At 33.0% G+C, this 20,289-nt stretch overlaps 2 protein-coding genes and 1 long non-coding RNA gene across 3 annotated transcripts in view; 1 reads left to right on the top strand and 2 right to left on the bottom strand.

Annotated features, from left to right (window-relative positions):
- The first annotated feature begins 299 nt into the window (after nucleotides 1-299).
- LOC127709687 (uncharacterized) lies at nucleotides 300-2,204 on the top strand. The gene is made up of 3 exons (XR_007985711.1): nucleotides 300-387; nucleotides 1,260-1,274; nucleotides 1,921-2,204. It is a non-coding gene; the product is annotated as an uncharacterized LOC127709687 (long non-coding RNA).
- An 8,107-nt stretch (nucleotides 2,205-10,311) lies between these two features.
- The window catches only part of LOC127709657 (DNA ligase 1-like), a 59,891-nt gene continuing 49,913 nt past the window's right edge, over nucleotides 10,312-20,289 (bottom strand). Inside the window, exon 24 of the mRNA XM_052215271.1 lies at nucleotides 10,312-10,463. Coding sequence (XP_052071231.1) covers nucleotides 10,386-10,463 — 78 coding nt within the window. The 3' untranslated portion in view covers nucleotides 10,312-10,385. The remainder of the gene's footprint in view (nucleotides 10,464-20,289) is intronic.
- On the bottom strand, nucleotides 17,682-19,660 carry LOC127709675 (uncharacterized). Its single transcript, XM_052215311.1, has 2 exons — nucleotides 19,441-19,660; nucleotides 17,682-18,870 (listed from the first exon to the last, which is right to left on the bottom strand). The coding sequence occupies exons 1-2, from the start codon at nucleotides 19,523-19,525 to the stop codon at nucleotides 18,419-18,421; spliced, it is 537 nt and encodes a 178-aa protein (XP_052071271.1). The 5' UTR covers nucleotides 19,526-19,660; the 3' UTR covers nucleotides 17,682-18,418.

The following is a 20,289-nucleotide window of genomic DNA, read 5'->3' as shown; positions in this document are numbered from 1 at the left end:
ATGGGTTGCTGCTTCTGCAAGTGGATGTTATGAACCCGTGGTGATCAACACCTAAGAAGTCAACACTCTGGTTCTGACATTGCATAAGCTGCAGTTTTATAATTTTACTATTCATATTAGTTTAAATATTACCGGATTTCTACCCAAAACCAGTTATAATGTTGGACTTTTTAATGATTTTTTTAATGTTTTTTTTTATTTTTTATTTATTTATTTTTTTTTTTGCATATAAAACTTTGAAGATGATATAAATGCATAGTGCACTTAACAAAACTCTTCTACCATATCTTTTAGATTCTTCCACCACAACATTTGTCAACCAGACAGGAGAGTTTACAAATATATGTGAAATGTGCAAAGAACCAAATGCAGAAGCGGTAGCTGTAGGTAAGGGCAGCATTAAAACATTGTCTGTCTTGAAACTGTAACTGTTCGTGTTTTAACATACCATATAGCATACACAGAAAACACATAATACATGTACAAAAAAGTCTATTTTTTTTTTAAATAAAACTTTCCAATGCCCCTGAATCTCAAATTAACGGTATAAAAAGGAATTGTGTTATTGGGGAGTGTATGGCTTTATCGTCGTATTTATGTTTTCCATAAAACTGCCTGATAAATCATGACGCTCTTCGTTTTTTTTTTATCTGTAACTTCTCACTTTTTGGTGAAGAAACAATCTAATAGGGTAGATTCCTACATAACATCTTGAAGACTTCTTTAGAGCTTAAACATGCACATCCAAAAGGACTTCGAATTTAAACATATCTGTTTGTGTGTACTTTCAGTTCAGCATAATCTGAAGATATGGCAGTAATATTTCTTATTTGATACAACATTATTCAAATCATTGATTTGGTGTTAATTTCTGTAAATTTAGTCGTCATCAAAATGTTAAAATTATTCGACACACTAATATTAACCACCCCAGACATAGATGACCATAGCATGTTTTGGCACATTTTTTATAAATGTCTGGATTGCAATGTTCTTTAATTTTGTAATTAATCAAAGCAATTAATGGAGGCGGTGCGTTTCCTTAATTGTTGCGTATATGGCTCTCAGAGAAACAAGACTAAAAACATCAAAAAGATTCAAAAAAGATTTCATTTTCAATGCACTACTGCATTGGTTAGGTCGTAAGGAAGTAATTATTTGAGCCAAATAATAAGTCTAATGCAGACGATACGTCATGTCTGTTTGGCTGAATGATAAATCCTGGTACCTTTGTATAATCTTAACTGTTTTCTTTACAGTAGCAGGATCGCCTGGTAAGTATGTGCATAAATGTTTTAATTTAAATTCAGACCAACATAAATATTTTTACAAAATGAACTCACCACCTGTGTATTCGCTAGCTTGACTTAACTGACAGTGTGGAGGAAAGCTCTATTGTTTTCAACACGAAGGAGGTGGTTTATTCCAACAAGTGTCTGCCCAGGCCACTGTCGATAACAATCACAAAATATAACGATTAAAATTAAAAAAAGAATTGTTATCATGCACAGAAATATTCAATAGAAAACACAATTGAAGATTCAGTTCAAATAAACCTCTAACATATTTACCCTCAACCGGATTTTCTAACTTCAGATATGATATATATATGATTCTGTACTGTCTTGCAAAATCATTTAAGTATTCATACCTGTTTCCTTCAATGATTTCATTAATTAAAAATAATATTTATTTTAATTGTGTTTTCTTTGAAAGCTTTTATGGTTTTTTTTAAATTCTTATTATCACCATAACCACCACCATTGATTCTATTACACTTATTAGTATAATAATCATTATTATTATTATTTTAATACTATTGATTTATGCAAGAGAAAAAAAAAACACAATAAAGAAAAAGACATTGGATTCTATACAATAATATTACAGAAATTTTTGATATCTAAAATATGTTTTCAGTACCCCCCAGTCAGTCTCTTGACTGTAATATACCATCAATGTGTTCTCCACCTGGTACAGTATGTACTTCGAATGACATCATCCCGAAGGGTTCGGGATGTCCAGGTCAAACGACAGAAACCACGACAACAACTACCTCTGAAACAACAACAACTACTCCTGAACATTCAACTACATCTGAACATTGCAGCAAGATCAATTACAGACATCCGTTATTTCGTCATATAAGAACACATGGCAAATAACAAATACAGCAGTCTAAAACGTAAATAAAAATCATTTGATTTAATAGTTTTGTTGTCAATTTGCACTCAATTAATTTTTAGAGTATTCTCTATCTTTTGGTTTATAGTTAGCTTTGACTTCGACGCTTCGTTTTCAAGGATCCGACAATCATCCGTAAGGATTTCTGTTTAAGTACCTTTTGGAATTCTCTTGTTTTGCAGATACATACCACCAAAAAATTGTAGGTAGGAATTTCATTGGCTGATGTAAAAAAGTACCAGAACAAAAAATAGAACGGAGTGTTGTCAGATCCTTGTCACAGAAGCTCGGGACACAGGATCAGTATTTTGATTAAATTTATAAACAAAGAAATTCCAAAGAAACCTTGGTTCCAACTCCATATGGCAAATTTGATATTGAATGGTTTTGACTCATTACTAGGTTTCTCTTAGTCATGTCGCCCCTGAAGTATGTTTTTTTTTTCCTTTTTTTCAAATTTTGGTCTTAGAGCGTTCCTTATGGAGGAAAATTGAAAAAAGCACTTCAGATACACTAACTAAATATATTGGACATGTTGGATTTGTATTTCCATATGATATAAATAACTAGATGTGGTATGAGCGCCAATGAGACAACTCTCCATCCAAGTCACAATGTATAAAAAGTTAACAATTATAGGTCAAAGTACGGCCTTCAACACGGAACCTTGGTTCACACCGAACAGTAAGCTATAAAAGGCCCAAAAATTACTAGTGTAAGACAATTCAAACAGGAAAATCAACGGTCTAATCTATATTAAAAACGAGAAACGAGAAACACCTATGAACCACACCAACAAACGACAACCACTGAACAACAGGCTCCTGACTGAAGCTGTATACAATTTTATTTTGAAAATTCTTAATTAAATAAAACCGTTACTTGCTGACAACTCAAAATGAAGAAATAAGCAAAGGTCTGTGTATACATACGAGCATATCTGTTATAGATTTAATGGTAAGCATGGCTATGTTGACGAAAAGTCTACAGAGTAGTTTTGTTATAACAATTAAGTGTAAATCATTTAAGGACGGAAGCTAAAAGGGGACGCATATAAAAATAAGATTAAAACGTTATCTCGATTTTTCAATCTCTACTCGGCAGACATATTCCTAGCCTCCTATTCTGGATCTCCGTATGGGTCTATTATATGCACAACTAAGTCTGAGACAGAGGCGGATTAAAATTCTGCAACACCTAAATTTTTCGGCATTTTTTTCGGTCTAACTTGTTGATTCTTAGTCTTTTTTATTTTGGGCCATTTAAAGCTAGCTATACAATGTGAACTATATAACGTTCCTAGTGTACTCGATGTTGATGAGCATATCCTTGTTTCTTGACTGTTGTCTCGTGAACTATATAATGTTCCTAGTGTACTCGATATTGATGTTCATTTCCTTGTTTGCTGGCTGTTTTCTCGTGAACTATATAACGTTCCTAGTGTACTCGATGTTGGTGATCATATCCTTGTTTGCTGGCTGTTGTCTCGTGAACTATATATAACGTTCCTAGTGTACTTCATATTGATGGTCATATCCGTGTTTGCTGGCTGTTGTCTCGTGAACTATATAACGTTCCTAGTGTACTCGATGTTGATGATCATATCCTTGTTTGCTGGCTGTTGTCTCTTGGACATATACTAGTATGAGTCATTTTTTTATATGTCGAAATTTTAGAACACTTATGCTAAAAATAAATACTTTTGACGGAAAATGCTTTTGTAAGCGTTTAAATGAAAGTTTGAAAGATTCACTGTTGTTTGTTTGCTTGTCTTTTTCGTTTTTAGCAATGGCGCTGTCAGTTTATTTTCGACTTATGAGTTTGAAAGTTCCTTTGGTATCTTTGGTCTCTTTCTTTAAAAAACTGTACATTTCGTCTATGTAAAATTGTTGTCGAAGCTCTAAGAGTTTAAACTTCATCGAGACTGAAACTATCAATTTTTCAAAACTTCACACTGATAAGCAATTTGTCTTGAATCTATACCTTTTTCTCTCAAAATATAATTGATTGATTATAAGTGTTTCATGTCATTATGGTCAATTTGTATTGGTGGAGGAATCCATAGCGCACAGAGAGAACCTCCAACCTCCGGTAGGAAAATTGACAATCCTACTCAATTATGAGATCGGGATCGAAAGCACCTGCCATGAGCGAGGTTTGAACGGTATCGGGTCCGTTCGCGCCCAATACACGTTCGCACCCTACACGTTCGCACCCCACACGTTCGCCCCCTGGGTCCGTTCGCACCTTTTTTTTTTATTCAAAAACCCGATGAATTATAAGATGTTTTTTAAGATGTTTATCTCAAAATAAAGAAAAATTCGGCAATTTTTAAATTTTTTAAATGAAATATTGTTTTAAATTTATTTGATGATTAATTATTATATGTTAATTATGTACGATTACTGTTAATTATGTATGGTGTTTACACAGCTAAACTTGATGTAAATTCTGCATGTAGTTATATTAGCATGTATTTAACTTGGTATGAGTAAAAACAATTAAGATTCAAAATGTTATTGTTGTTGAGTTTAAAGCGGTTTGGTATCTTAACATTAAAATAATATTCAACACAAAAAACCTTTTTAGAAAGTCACTTTATTTTGAAACAATGAAAAAAAAAATATATAGCAATACACTTACCAAAACACGATTAAAAAGATATTCAACACAAAAAACGTCACTTTATTTGGCATGTTTTGAAACAATGAAAAAAAACTTATTTATATCAATACAATAACCAAAACACGATTAAAAAATTATTCAACACAAAAATCGTTTTTAGAAAGTCACTTCATTTTAAAACAATGAACAAAAAAAATATTTATAGCAATACACTAACCAAAATACGATTGAAAAATTATTTAAGACAAAATCAATAAAAAGGGTGCGAACGGACCCGGGGTGCGAACGTGAAAGGGGGCGAACGTGAATGGGCGCGAACGGACCCGGATTCGGTTTGAACTCACAACCTCCGTGTTGACAGGCTAGTATATGCTGTAGATGAGCTACCAAGACCACTCAGCCACCGATGCCACTTCAAAAAATATTTATTTTTCTTATAAAAACAGGTCCTTCATATCAGTAATCAATTAAGTTTGAATTTTTATGTTCAAAAGATTCATAACTTAAGTAAAAAAACATATCTTACACGATTCCGATCTTTTTGGGGAGGAAGGTGGGGTGGAAATTATACTACTTATCTAACTAACATATGTTTTTCATTTATATTAAAACAAATGAAGACATTTTTCATTTTGTTTTTTCTTTGATTGTTTTGAATACACAAAGTATAGAAATGTTCAATCACTACAGTCTAACAGGATTAAATATAAGTATTATTATGAGTCATTGGTTCAGTCACTCGTGTTCAGAATTAATTCCTTCATGTCATGCTTTGTGGTCATTTTAACATGGGTGGGCATTATATTTGTCGATATTTTACACTGAGCGTTATTTAGTTATAAGAATGATAAGTGTACACATTACAACAATAGTTTTATAACATTTCAATCAATATAGCTCCATGCACTAAGTTTCAGACATAAGTTACCATTATTTCAAATACAAAAATTCAATAACGTGAACAACTACTTTCATACTACAATGGTCAAGTCATATAGTTCCATTCCATAGCATATGCACTAGATTCCAAAATTCAATACAAAGTAAATCCTTAAACATATTCTTTGTACTAATTTGCATGCAATAGTCATTTTTGTGCAATGCCTTACTAAAACAACGGTCAAGTCGTATAGTTCTATTTCAAAGTGTATGCGTTAAATTCTGAAGTTCAAAATAAGTAAATTCTTAGTCCTAAAAATCCAGAGTACGCCACTCCAGACAGTTTAGCTTTGTCAGGACTTACTTTTGAAGCAACATAACCTATATAGAAATGGCCAGGTGTAGACAACGCAATAGACCATGGCCCCTAATCCCTACATCATTAGTTCTGATGTATGTTATGAATACTCCATCACAGTATATGCAGTGTATGATTGTTACAGTCAGTCACAACAATATTATCTGCTGGTGTTGTCAGCAAGTCTAGAGGTTTAAATGGTCTGTTCTGATTGTTGATATCAGGATGACCAGCATATATTTGTACAATGTTTCCTGCTTGTCCCAACACTACCACTCTACCTCTGTTAAATATATCTACGGTTGAAGACCGTAATGTGACCTATAATGGTTTATTTTATAAATTTTTACTTGGATGGAGAGTTGTCTCATTGGCACTCATACCACATCTTCTTATATCTACTAACGTATCTACCACGCAGATGTTACCATTACTGGTACTGGTTATTCTACGAGGAATTGTAAATAACTTTTTGTTGTTACTATCTAGTTCATATTCCTTCACACGATTCCCTTCCTCATCCTTGACTATCACTTTCGTTAGTCCTCTTCAACTAAATGCTGATCCTTCTTCTATAGCACCTATAATAGTCTTTTGATCCCTAGTAACATGTATACCACTTGTCCTCATGTTTTCTACATTTCTTATTTTGTATTTATACTCTGATATTTTTCCAGGTCTTACATTCAGCGGTTGATGAAAATAAAACCAACGAAGCGTGTATCGGATATGAACATGTGTTGTGTATGAATAGATAAGAAATATGTCAGCTATGCATACATTGTATCGATTAATTGTTTCAATCCAAGTACTGACGTACTGCTAACTCGGTTGACTGAATTATGATGCCTTGCAGGGACAGTCTATACTAACCTATAGACTGTCCCTGTGCCTTGCAAATATTTCATACAGAATTCCATCTCCCTGTAGAATTTTAGAGTAACTTACAAGTTTTTTTTATTCTCATCCACACATCTAGAGCGATATTAAGTGTAAATTAATGTCTAATGTTCTGTGGTCACAGTGGGTCAAAAAGCGACTGATAAAAGAGAAATGTGCTAGGCAATGTTTGAACGGCACTTGGTTATGTATCCAACAAATGCATCGAATGTGCCTCTATGTAACACAGTTAAACAGACACCCCTCCTTTTCCGAATATGTCTTCCTAGTTGACTGTCAAATTGATCATAAATTTATACTTGTGTTTATAGTATGCGTGTGTTCCTTTTCCTTAAAAATTCACAGATTGGACCTTTCTTATTCTTAACAGTCTTATATGTATATTGATTATTTCTTAGTATAGTTCTTAGTTTTAAAGTAAGACCGTATAAAAAGGAGATGTGGTATGATTGCCAATGTGACAACTATCTACCAAAGTTCAAATGGAGTGGATGCTCTTTTTGTAAATTTTGCAATTCTGTTGAATTGTATCAATCAATTTGTGAAATTCGTGTGTTTTATACAATGTTTATATTAACAATTGTTTCAGTCGTCTGTCTAAGTTCTTCTAGGTGAAGAGGTGAAGAGGTCATTCACAGAACCCTATTTTGTTTCGCTCAGCTTAATCTTGTCAGGGCCCACTACAAAGGGGTTGTAATGCACGGTTACATGAGATTTGTGTTACGGGAGAGGTCAAACCTTATGTTATTCTAATTTATACTTGATTTCACGATTGGAGGACATTGGGTTTTGCGAACACTAAATCTTTTCATGGGTATGTTATCCTGATTAATAACAAAAATGTTTAACCACGATTTATTTTTCATGTACATGTATGTTACCAGTATCATACATTGGTATTGGTTTTTTTAATATATCTAAAGTTTTTGAGTTTTTCTCTATTCATAATGTCTTGATATATAATAACCCAAATTGATAGATATAAACTAGATATCATTGAGATGGGAGCCATCTCTGTGGGCCCCGCTGTGAATAATGTGTGGTAAAAAATTTGTATCTTTATCATTGGACATGGGGTTGTCAACTGAAACCAAGTTTATGACCTTGACCTAGGAAGTTGTACATAAATTATGACACACCCTCTGGTGTTGGTTTATATACATGTCAAGTATAAACTTTGAAATCATAACGGTTCTCAAGATATAGAGCGGACACGATCTTTACCATAGGACATGGGGTTGTCAACTAAAACCAAAAGTTTTTGACCTTGACCTTTGACCTAGGAAGTTGTACATACATTATGACACACCCTCTGGTGTTGGTTAATATACACAAAAACTTTGAAATCATAACGGTTCTCTAGATATAGAGCGGACACAATTTGTTACGGACGGACGGACGGTACGACGGACAGACTGATCACTAAAGGGCGTTCGCCATTCAGCTGGGCCCTAATAAGAAGATATTGAGTTATAAAGTCATCGAGCCAGCAAACTAACACAATAAACTATTCACTATTTGATATGTCGAAAAAGTAGAGTCTATTGGCAACACAGTTCGGCTTGCTTGACTAGTATAATTGGAAAAAAGGTGCATACGTGACAAACCTCACATGATAGAAACAATTTCTGACTTAGGCCTATTTGTACATATCTTTTATTTTTAATCTGCTTAGCTACCTCATTAAAATCCACTGAACCCGAGACTACTAAAACAGACTTCATGTTATGTCTAATCACATATTACATTCCTTGCTTTGCGTAAAAAATGAGAACTAGAAACAGACAGCAACCAGCAAGTTTGTCATCAAGGAAATGGCATTATCACTTCAAAGATTACACTATATTTTCGTATGCTGTTTGTTATCTTTCGATAAGTATTAATAAGATCAAAACCAAACCATGTCATCATTTGTTCTTTCAATGATAATTACATTTAAATCTGTAAATTCAATAGTTAAAACTTACAAATATAAAAGAAGAATGTGTCTGAGGACACGAATGCCCCCCTTAAGCTTTGCAATTTTCCAAGTTAAAAAGGGACACAACTCTGAAATGGTAAATGACTCACAACCCAAATTCAAACTCTGTCTGCATGTTGTAGTTCTTAGCATTGTGTACGAGTTTCATAAATTTGCATGAGGCAAACTTAAGTTAGAGTGTGTCAATGAAAATGGAACAGACGGACAGAAAGATGGCAGAACGGTCAAGGGTAACACTTGATGTCCCCCTTGCCTACGGCGGTAGCATGAAAATATGAGATAGCAGATTTTGACCACTGCAGAGATTCAGTTTGATTCAGGCGATCGATTAGTTTCTCGGTTAATGACTATCAAATATATATATGTTTAATCCTTCTGAATTTGTAAAATGTTGAACCATATGAAAAAGCACCTTGCCCCTATTAATTTTCACACAACATATGTGATTTTAAGAGATTTTGACGGTGCTTAGTTTGTTAGACGATGCAGTGAATCCGTTATTCTGACGACCAATTGGTCTAATAGTTAATGAATATAAAATCTATAGTAATAATCGTTGTTGACTATTTTAATATTTGCAACTACAGCATATGGAAAAGTACTTGGGTCTTCATTAATGTCATCCCGAGATGTAAGATAAGTATCATATCCAATCAAGACCTTTTAAATATAAATATATATATATATATATATAAAAAAAAAACAATTTAGGGTGAACTGTACCCTCCCACCACAATAAGTAGTAGTTTATAATCTGGATGGTTGAGGGAGGGGGTCCATATTCTTGAATTGTTTATGCCACTTTTTTTCTATATTCTTTATATTTATATATTCAAAACTACAAGCACTCCATTAACATGTAAGTATTTTATTTAATTCGATTACTCACATGAAAATGTTGTGACCAATTGCAATTGCTTAAGATCTTTGTCCAATTAAGTTCTCTGTTGAATTAATGAGAATGAAGGTTGAACTCTAATAAAAAAAATTATGAGCTAACCAGAGAAAAATTGTTTAAGGCATGTTTTTACATCCCAAAACTTGAGAATTTTAGGGATTGTAAAAAAAAATTACTTATACAATTTTTTTTAGAAAATTAAGGGGAGATTATTCACACCTTATATGAAAATATGAATATAACAAATTTACTTGTATAAGTATATTATTATTTGCTTCTTCAAGTAAATAAAAATAACTTGTACAAGTAGTACTGACTGACCTTGGTGCAGGGGACATAGACATATGGACATACTGGGTGTTAGTTAATTAATCACTGTTGATCAACTATCTTTACGGGGTAATGCTAAACTTAGAGCTAAACAAACTGGGGAAATTTTATTTCCTTGCCAATAAATGAAACATCTGGCTTTAAAAACAAACACTGTTTCTAGTTCATTGATATATTAGGTTGAAAATTTTACATAAAAATTAATTTTAAATAAATTGTTATATACAAAATCAATAGAAATCTTCCTCGTCTCCACCATCCTTCGTTTGGTTCTGTATTTGTTGTTGGCCTTTGTACATCTCTGCCACCTACAATATACCATTGAAATAAAGGATTATTATACTCGACGTTAAAATGCTAACCAGCGGCTCTTTTCACAAAAAATCTTAAGAGTAAAAATACTTGTAAGTCATACACATTTCAGTATAACTTACAATCAATTTTAATCGTAAGATTTTTTGTGAAAAGACTCGCAGGACTATATCATTACCTTATTCTACGAGGGTCAACCTCATGACTCGGTTGTCTAGAACTATGTCATAACCTTGAATTCCATTCTACAAGAGAAATCCTGATTTTGATTGGTTAATACAAGGGAGACAATCTACTCTATCCCATGTCTTATATTCTTCTACTGTTCAGGGAGACACTTGATCATTTTTGTGATTTATTAAATTCAGATGGTTGTTATGTACATTAAGCCATAGTTTATTACTTTCAATTCAAAATTTAAAACTATAATTATAATTAAATTCAAAATAATAACAGATAATTCAGTCTGCCATAGTCTGCATTCAAGCCAATATTTTTTTTTTACTTCATTGGACACTTAAGGATGTACTTAGGTGAGGTTTTGGAATGAGTGCCAAATGTTCGGACTCCTTTGTGTTTTTCCATACGATACAAGGTAAAATATGTTGCCCCATAACACCTATTTATCATTTAACATAAGACTTAATAGCTCATAAAAGGTCATTTGACAAACTTTAAGCAGATTCTTGATTTTCTTTCTTTTGATTTGAGACCCAAATAATACCAATGCAAATATAAGGTAAAAGTCCGAGTCAGCCTTTTCCCGCCATATTTTATAAATCAAATATCTCGAAAAGGAGCTCCATGACCTATCAATATTTTTAGCTTATTTTGATCCTTAACTAATACTCTTCCAGCTTAAAGTATCAATTTTGAATTCTTGATTTATTTAATTTTACATTAGATCACCTAAGTACATCCTTAACTCTTTCAACACTGCATAACTTTCAATGTATTATACCCTTCAACACTAAGTAACTTTGAGAATTTTCATTTACTTAGGGTAGGTACTTTTAAACTGATGTATATTTGTACTCAGTCATCCAATTCCATCATATGAGGTATCAAAATAATCAGCATACTTTGTACTTGCTGTACCTGTTTGTCTTATTGAGACTTATGGTGACATACAGGTGAGATACAGGTAAAAATACAGGTAAATCAGGTAATTTTTGATAAACTGGTGTTTAAACTATGAAATCTCTTTTATTTTTGTTTGAATTTATATTTATTTAATAGTTTATGATAATTAAAAAAATAAATGTTATATTGTCTCAATTGACAAAGTATTTGTACTTCGTGAGCACAGGTAAATGTGTCAACTTTCATGTACGATTTTCGGATTGCGTTCAAATTAGTTAAATTGACGATAGAAGTGAAGACTTCTTTATGAAAAACATTGAAAATAGTTTAGGGCAGATGCTGAAGTGTCAAAATTTCTAACTAGGCCCACACGTTCCCTAAATTCATGAATGTTTCTTTGAGTTTGAATTTTTGTCAACATGTCCGCGGCTTCAAACCACTCTTAAGTCATCTTCATCATCACTGTCCCCTACTATATTTCTCCATTGCCTTTCTAATTCATTTCTGTCAGCTTTATTAACATTTATTAAGTCAAATTAGCCGACATAATCAATAATTTCGTCTCCTGACAGTTCGTTTTCACTATCGATATTCGCCATTTTGAGTACAAAATTTCAAAAAATGTTCATCGCTAATAAACGACCGATATTTAATTTATTTTCAGGGTTTTCATTAAGAGCCGGCACCCGGCGGAATGTCGCCGTTTCAAAAGACGGAAATCGCCGGTTCAAATGCTTAAACAAAAAATATTTTTGAAGAGAATAAAATAAAAAAGTTTTATTAACCTTTTGTCTCATGGAGTTGTTAGTTTTATAGATTTTTCAAAAACGATGGCTTTTCTATAACCGACTGGACCATTTTGTCTGACTGAAAGTAAACTTAAAATCGGCATCAATAAGACATTTGCCTGCATTCAAATACGATCTTCAATCAGTTGCTTGAATGATCAAGATTGTCAATGGTAAAGTCAAGAGAGATATCGAAATAAAAACGTATGTTATCAATGGATAACACATGAGAAACCAAATTAAAAAGTTTTAGAAGGCAATTTTTTAAACTGCATGTCAATAAATTAAATGAAACTGAATGAAATGAAAGACCAAAAGTAAATGATTTCTTTACCAGCAAAAAGACAAAATCCCTGCCCCCCCTGACCCCCCCTTTTTTGGTCAGCCACTTCAAATTTGTAAACAGCCTGTTCATTGCAAAGTTATTGAAAACCCTGATTTTCTGTTAAAAGTACGGAAAAAGCCAGGGAAACTCGAATGAATGTATATGACGATAGTATGTTACTTCAGAGGGGTTTTCCCGACCACTGAAAATCTCGGATTAAAAAAAGTAGCATGTGCAACCCGGTATAGCGGGCTATAGTGTTTACGGAAGTAAAATTGATTTCCCAGTAAACCGGGTCATAGTGCTGAAAGAGTTAAATATGTTGTGTATACCCACGGATAATAATGAATCCAAAGTAATATATTTTGCTACCCTTGAGACTTGTAAGAAAAATACCTTCTAAAGTCAATCATAGGCAATTTAGAGACTCATTTACATTCCAAATTTATGGCATATGACTTTTTTTCCAAAATTTATAGCATATGACTTTTTTTCCCAAATTTATAAGCATATGACTTTTTTTCCCACATTTTTATAGCATATGACTTTTTTTCCCCAAATTATAGCATATGACTTTTTTCCCCAAATTTATAGCATATGACTTGTTTTCCCAAATTTATAGCATATGACTGTTTTCCCAAATTATAGCATATGAATTTTTTTCCCAAATTTATAGCATATGATTTTTCCAATACTTTAACTTTAAGCTCTACTAGTGAAGGTCAAGACAAACTCTTCAAAAACATAAATTCTAAGTGTTTGATCTTGATTAATCATCAAGTTAATTGATTGATTTATAGATTTTTGGTGTTAAGGGCCACTTTTAGCAGTCTTGGATATATCATGAAAACCATGGAGAAAGCTGGAGTTGAGAGCTGAAGAAGTTTTTTGTATTTTTTTTATTGGTAACATACATTTTTTTGTAACTCTCTGAGAAGGTTTTTTTTAATGGACCAATTCCTAAATTCCTAATCTTTCATCCTTAAAAATGCATTACATTTTATTCATCAGATAAGTCAAATACATCTAAATTGTTAAAGTTAAATTAAAGAACCTTAGTGAGCACGCTCACATACCCCACGTCCCCACATTGTCATTGGAGAAATAAAATAAGTGTAAGAAAAAAAAATTGTATCAAAAAAAAAAAAATGAATCATAATTTCCTGTCAATATGCACATCTACATAGTATGTCCTTATTATCTACACAGTTTCATGAAATTCTGTTGTGTGGTTTGAGAGGAGTTGCGATGACAAAAGGTTGCAGTAGTATATTGGGCAAATAAGTTCAAAGGGGTGTAACTCCTGGAAAAAAAATTGAATCGTAATTTCCTGTCGATATGCACATCTACGTAGTATGTCCTTATTATCTGAAAAGGTTTCATGAAATTCTGTTGTGTGGTTTGAGAGGAGTTGCGATGACAAAAGGTTGCAGTAGTATATTGGGCAAATAAGTTCAAAGGGGTGTAACTCCTGGAAAAAAAATTGAATTGTAATTTCCTGTCAATATGCACATCTACGTTGTATGTCCTTATTATCTGAAAAGGTTTCATGAAATTCTGTTGTGTGGTTTGAGAGGAGTTGCTATGACAAAAGGTTGCAGTAGTACATTAAAGTAAATAAGTTCAAAGGGGCGTAACTCCTAGAAAAATCAAAGCGCGAAAGCGCTGTAAAGGCAGTTAATTACAGGTTGTGTGTACTTTTAGTCCAGTTATATCATTATCTTGCATAGTACAGTGTACTTATCAGAGGTGGCTTTCAGTATTTAAGATTTAGAGTTCTGTAATGATATAGAACAAGTTATATGAATGTCATATTCTGAGCACTATATGAAGGTGATTGTTCTCACTTGTTTATGAACTAGTGCATTATGTCCAGTTTGTACCTTTTTTATCTATGTTTATAGTCAAATTAGTTATCAAAGGTACCAGGATTATAATTTAATACGCCAGACGCGCGTTTCGTCTACATAAGACTCATCAGTGACGCTCAGATCAAAATAGTTATAAAGCCAAACAAGTACAAAGTTGAAGAGCATTGAGGACCAAAAATTCCAAAAAGTTGTGCCAAATACGGCTAAGGTAATCTATTCCTTGGATAAGAAAATCCTTAGTTTTTCGAAAAATTCAAAGTTTTGTAACAGGAAGTTTATAAAAATGACCATATAATTGATATTCAAATACTGTTTAAAATAGTTAGGCATTTTCTTTTTAGTAATAAGTAAATGTTATTAACTGTATTTTATTCAACTCTGCAAATGTGGTTTGTTACTGTTAAGTATGAATGATACATTTGTAGTTGTTTCATTGGCAATCATAACACATCTCCTTATTTATATAATGATCTATATTCAACGACCTCAGGTACAAAAAAAATGTATGTAACTTAACTATGATGGGAAACCTTTGACTTCTTTCTTTTATATAAACTTTTGATTTGGTACCATAGAACTATGTAGAATAAATGTACATTGCAACATGTCAACTCTTTCAATGACAATACTTTTTTAAGAAACTATAACTCCAAGCAAAATTATATTTCCAAGTTTAAAGTAATTTATGAATGAAAAAAGGAGTTCTTAATTAAGAAATAAACTGATTCGCTGAGAGCAGCTGGATACACCCGCAGAGGTCCAACCCTGAACAGTTGGGGCAAAAATGGACACAATATTCAAGCTTGATACAGGTCTGAATTTGGATTGTAATTAAATATTTGACATATTATAGTTTCTGAATAAATGTAGTCAAAGAACTTGAAATCGGTTATATGAATTGAATTTATATCAATTAAAGATTTCTTGCTGTTGTGCAATACACTGTGCTGTTGCGCAATACTTAATAAATCTGTTGCCAGACTATAAACAAATAAAGTTCAATTTCTTCTCAATGTCATATTTGAAATTTATGAAAATCTATAGGGAGATTACATCAATAGCTATAAATAATTCACCAAAGTTTCATGCGAACTGCTAAAAGCATTTTTGAGTTGTTGTCCAACAAGAGTGCACACGCTGAAATGTCTCGCCTTCTTTACTAATCACTGATATTATGTTGATAGTCCTTAATATAAAGCTTTATTACAACTGTCACATAAACTTAACATTAACCAAGAAAACTAAACATTGACCAATGAACCATGAAAATGAGGTCAAGGTCAGATGAACCATGCCAGGCAGGCATGTACAGCTAACAATTCTTCCATACAACAAATATAGTTGACCTATTGCTTAAAGTTTAAGAAAAACAGACCAAAACACAAAAACTTAATACTGAGCAATGAACTGTGAAAATGAGGTCAAGGTCAAATAAAACCTGCGCGACTGACATATAGATCATAAAATATTTCCATACACCAAATATAGTTGACCTATTGCATATAGTATTAGAAAAAAAGACCAAAACTCAAAATCTTAACTTTGACCACTGAACCATGAAAATGAGGTCAAGGTCAAATGAGACCTGCCAGCTAGACATGTACACCTTACAATCATTCCATACACCAAATATAGTAGACCTATTGCATACAGTATAAGAAAAACAGACCAAAACACAAAAACTTAACTATAACCACTGAACCATGAAAATGAGGTCAAGGTCAGATGACACCTGCCAGTTGGACATGTACGCCTTACAGTCCTTCCATACACCGAATATACTTGACCTATTGCTTATAGTATCTGAGATATGGACTTGACCACCAAAACTTAACCTTGTTCACTGATCCATGAAATGAGGTCGAGGTCAAGTGAAAACTGTCTGACGGGCATGAGGACCTTGCAAGGTACGCACATACCAAATATAGTTATCCTACTACTTATAATAAGAGAGAATTTAACATTACAAAAAATGTTAACTTTTTTTTCAAGTAGTCACTGAACCATGAAAATGAGGTCAAGGACATTGGACATGTGGCTGACGGAAACTTTGTAACATGAGGCATCCATATACAAAGTATGAAGCATCCAGGTCTTCCACCTTCTAAAATATAAAGCTTTTAAGAAGTTAGCTAACGCCGCCGCCACATCCCTATCCCTATGTCGAGTTTTCTGCGACAAAAGTCGCAGGCTCGACAAAAACTGGAAAATCCCCCCTTTTTTAATGAATAAAACCCCATAACTCAGAAATGTAAAATCTAAAATTTATAAAATTCTAAAGGGAGCTTACGGATTGATAATTTAGTCTTAGATGCAAGATTTTTTTATCAGTTGTTAGTGGCTTTGAACTAGCTGTCAGTAACTTTGAGTACTCTCAGATCTGTACTTAGTGTCTTTTTGTTGTTTGGATGTACAACTACCCGACCACGTCCACTTGTATTTGTATTTATCCATCTGATGAGTTAAGCCTCTTTCAACTGATTTTTATAGTTCGTTCTTATATTGTACTGTTACACCACTGTCCCAGGTTAGGGGGAGGGTTGGGATCCCGCTAACATGTTTAACCCTGACACATTCTGTATGTACATGTATGTGCCTGTCCCAAGTCAGGAGCCTGTAATTCAGTGGTTGTTGTTTGTTTATGTGTTGCATATTTGTTATATTCGTTCATTTTTTGTACATAAATTAGGCCGTTAGTTTTCTTGTTTAAATTGTTTTACATTGTCATTTCAGGGCCTTTTATAGAGTTCTGACTGTGCGGTATGGGCTTTGTTCATTGTTGAATGCCGTACTGTGACCTATAGCTGTTAATTTCTGTGTCATTTGGTCTCTTGTGGAGAGTTGTCTCATTGGCAATCATACCACATCTTCTTTTTTATATTTACATCAACAGATATAAACAATTCACCAAAGTCAAGGTGAGACAACAAAACTTAGTGGTAAGATCTCTGAAATGTTTTACACGGTACAAGTTTTTCTCATTGTTGGAGATTGTACAGTGACAGTAACACCTGTAACTGCTTAAACCCATTTCTTATGCACTTTAGTTCGATAAACTCACTGAATATCATACCACATCTCCTTATTTTATATGCATTACAATTTACATGTGCATGTAATTATAAATAAATATATATCAGAACAAAATTCATTGCGTCACTTTTATTTATGAATCCTTTGGCACAATACAAGTTCTAAAATTACACAACATAGTACAACTAAATGTTATTTCAGATGAAAGTTTTGTTTCAGTTCCATTCATAGGATTTATTAGAATTTTGTATGTTTTGCCAAGTCCAATAATTCGCTCTATGTGCACATGTTAATTGGAGACTTTTCTATCCCGTATAAGAGTTTTGGAACTAATTCTGTTTCTTTTTTTGAAAAAAGTTAGCAAACAAATCTTGCACATTTAAACCTTTGTCTGCCATCACACTGTCACCTGGATCACATAATTGAACTATTCTACATCTTTCAACTATTTCATAGTCACTGGTAGAACCAACATATGCATTAGAGACATAGTTGACTAAACCACCAGGTGTCGAACATACAAGTATTTTCAGTGTTTCTGTTTTTATATGATGAAAAGGTTGCCTGAGCTCTAGGAGCTTTAGGTTTTATCACGGGATATTCTGTGCTGTCAATAATAATCCAAGTCGTAGGAAACTTTAATTTGAAGTTGGATGGTGAAAAATACCTGACTAAACCACTAGATGGCCAAGTGTTAGCCTCACACCACTGTTTAGACATAAAAACAATCCATGTATACACAATATTCTTAACACTAGATTCAATCTAGAATCTAGAAAGTTCAAAGTTGGTTGTATAATGCCTCAATTTCATCAAAGTCATAAAAAAACTGATTTTCAACTGACACCCTATCAATTTGAAAATATACATTGTATGTATCTCAAACAATGTGCTGCTGGACCAAGTGTGGTCAAAACAAATAAAAATTTAGTGTACAACTCTAAACCGGTATAAAAATGCATGGCTGTGTCACGTGTCTTCATTTCAAAATTCTCTGCTGAAAACATAGGCATTGATGGTGTTTGCATAATTCCATCTGTGAAGCTCAACATTAGCTCGGCAGTTGGTGGTGGACAGTCATAAATCCTTTCTGCAGTATGAATGACTTCTTCAGGAAAACCAACTTTACAATCAAAACTTTCCTCTAGATTTCTACTACAATATTCATCAAGTTTAGTTCTTTTGTTTTCACAGGAAACTGCCCTGATTTTTCTTTTTGCGGACGATTCAGTCTCTTGCTTGGTCCAGGAAAATAGGCTGGGAATGGCAGTAGACTTAAGTCTCTGAATGGTGGGTTTGTGCCCTGAAAAAGGTTATAAAACATTAGTTTTTTGATAATTAAATGAACTTCCATTAGCAATGTATACTTTGTATTACCTGGCGAAATATTAACTAGATTTATTCATTACAATCTGGATAAAACTATGTTTGCCTGATTCAATGTATGTTATGTAAATCCAAAGGACAAACAATGAGAGACTTATGCAACAAACGTACATTGTTTGTACCTAAATAACTATAATATAGATGAGAGCATGTCATTGTTTTGTTCCTGTTAACATTGTCATTGATATTTTTCAAGAAAGTCTATGAGGCATAGCTTATGCATTCCTGTCATTACTACATTAGCATAATTACTGCTAAAATAATTCTCAGTATGATATACCTCTTGTAAGAAATCATTATAATTGTAGCAATCACCAAAAAATCTCAAACAGATCACATTGAATCGTAATCCAAAAAATTATGACGTCTTGAATTAACCACCCCCTTTTATTCTAAAACGATAATTGCGGTTGTAAACAGACTTTGGTTTATTCGCATGGCGATTACATATATAACTATATATTTCAAAAAGAAAATAGAGTTTTACCATGAATAGTTTCCTGCACGTAGTCTTTTTCAGTAAAATGTGCCTTGCAAACAACAGCTGATTGAGATGGACTCCACGATTTCATCGTGTTCTCGTCCAATCTGCGTATGGGCCATGGCGTTGATCCAACTTTTCCTTCTTTTTAAGTCATTTGGAAATGCATGTCCTCCTCTTAAAGGACATCCAGGTACACAACAACAAGTACTTGGTATCGTTAATAAAAAATTCGTAAAGGTTCCGCGGAACCCACTGTCTCGCCTACTTTTGCTGTTAATCGCAGGCTCAACAAAAATGAGGAAAAAAATTAATAAAAATATTCCTCTATATACTATCTTTTGATTGTAAGTAGCTTCTGTCCAAGTTTGATAAAAATCCAGGATAGTTTATGAATCTAATAAATGTTTTAAAAACTTAAACTGCAGACTGTATGTAATGTTAACTGGAAGAAAAACTAAGTCCATTTATAAGTAAAATACGGAAAAAATGGAACAAAATTTTAACAAAATTTCCTTCTAGATACTAGCTTTAAATCATAAACAAGCTTCTGTCCAAGTTTGGTACAAATCCAGGATAGTTTAAGAAAGTTGTTAAAATTTTAAAAACTTAAACCACAGAGTGAATGTAATGTTAACTGGCAGAAAAACTAAGTCCATTTATAAGTAAAATACGGAAAAAATGGAATTTTTTTTTTACTAAATTTACTTCTGGATACTATCTTATGATCATAAACAAGCTTCTTTCCAAGTTTGGTAGAAATCCAGGACGGTTTAAGAAAGTTATTAAAATTTCAAAAACTTTAACCACAGAGTGAATGTAATGTGTTTCCTGGCAGAAAAACTAAGTCCATTT

The sequence above is a fragment of the Mytilus californianus genome, unplaced genomic scaffold (genome assembly GCF_021869535.1).
Source record: "Mytilus californianus isolate M0D057914Y unplaced genomic scaffold, xbMytCali1.0.p SCAF_7, whole genome shotgun sequence".
Taxonomy (NCBI): Eukaryota; Metazoa; Mollusca; class Bivalvia; order Mytilida; family Mytilidae; genus Mytilus; species Mytilus californianus.
This window is presented reverse-complemented; position numbering and strand designations above follow the sequence as displayed.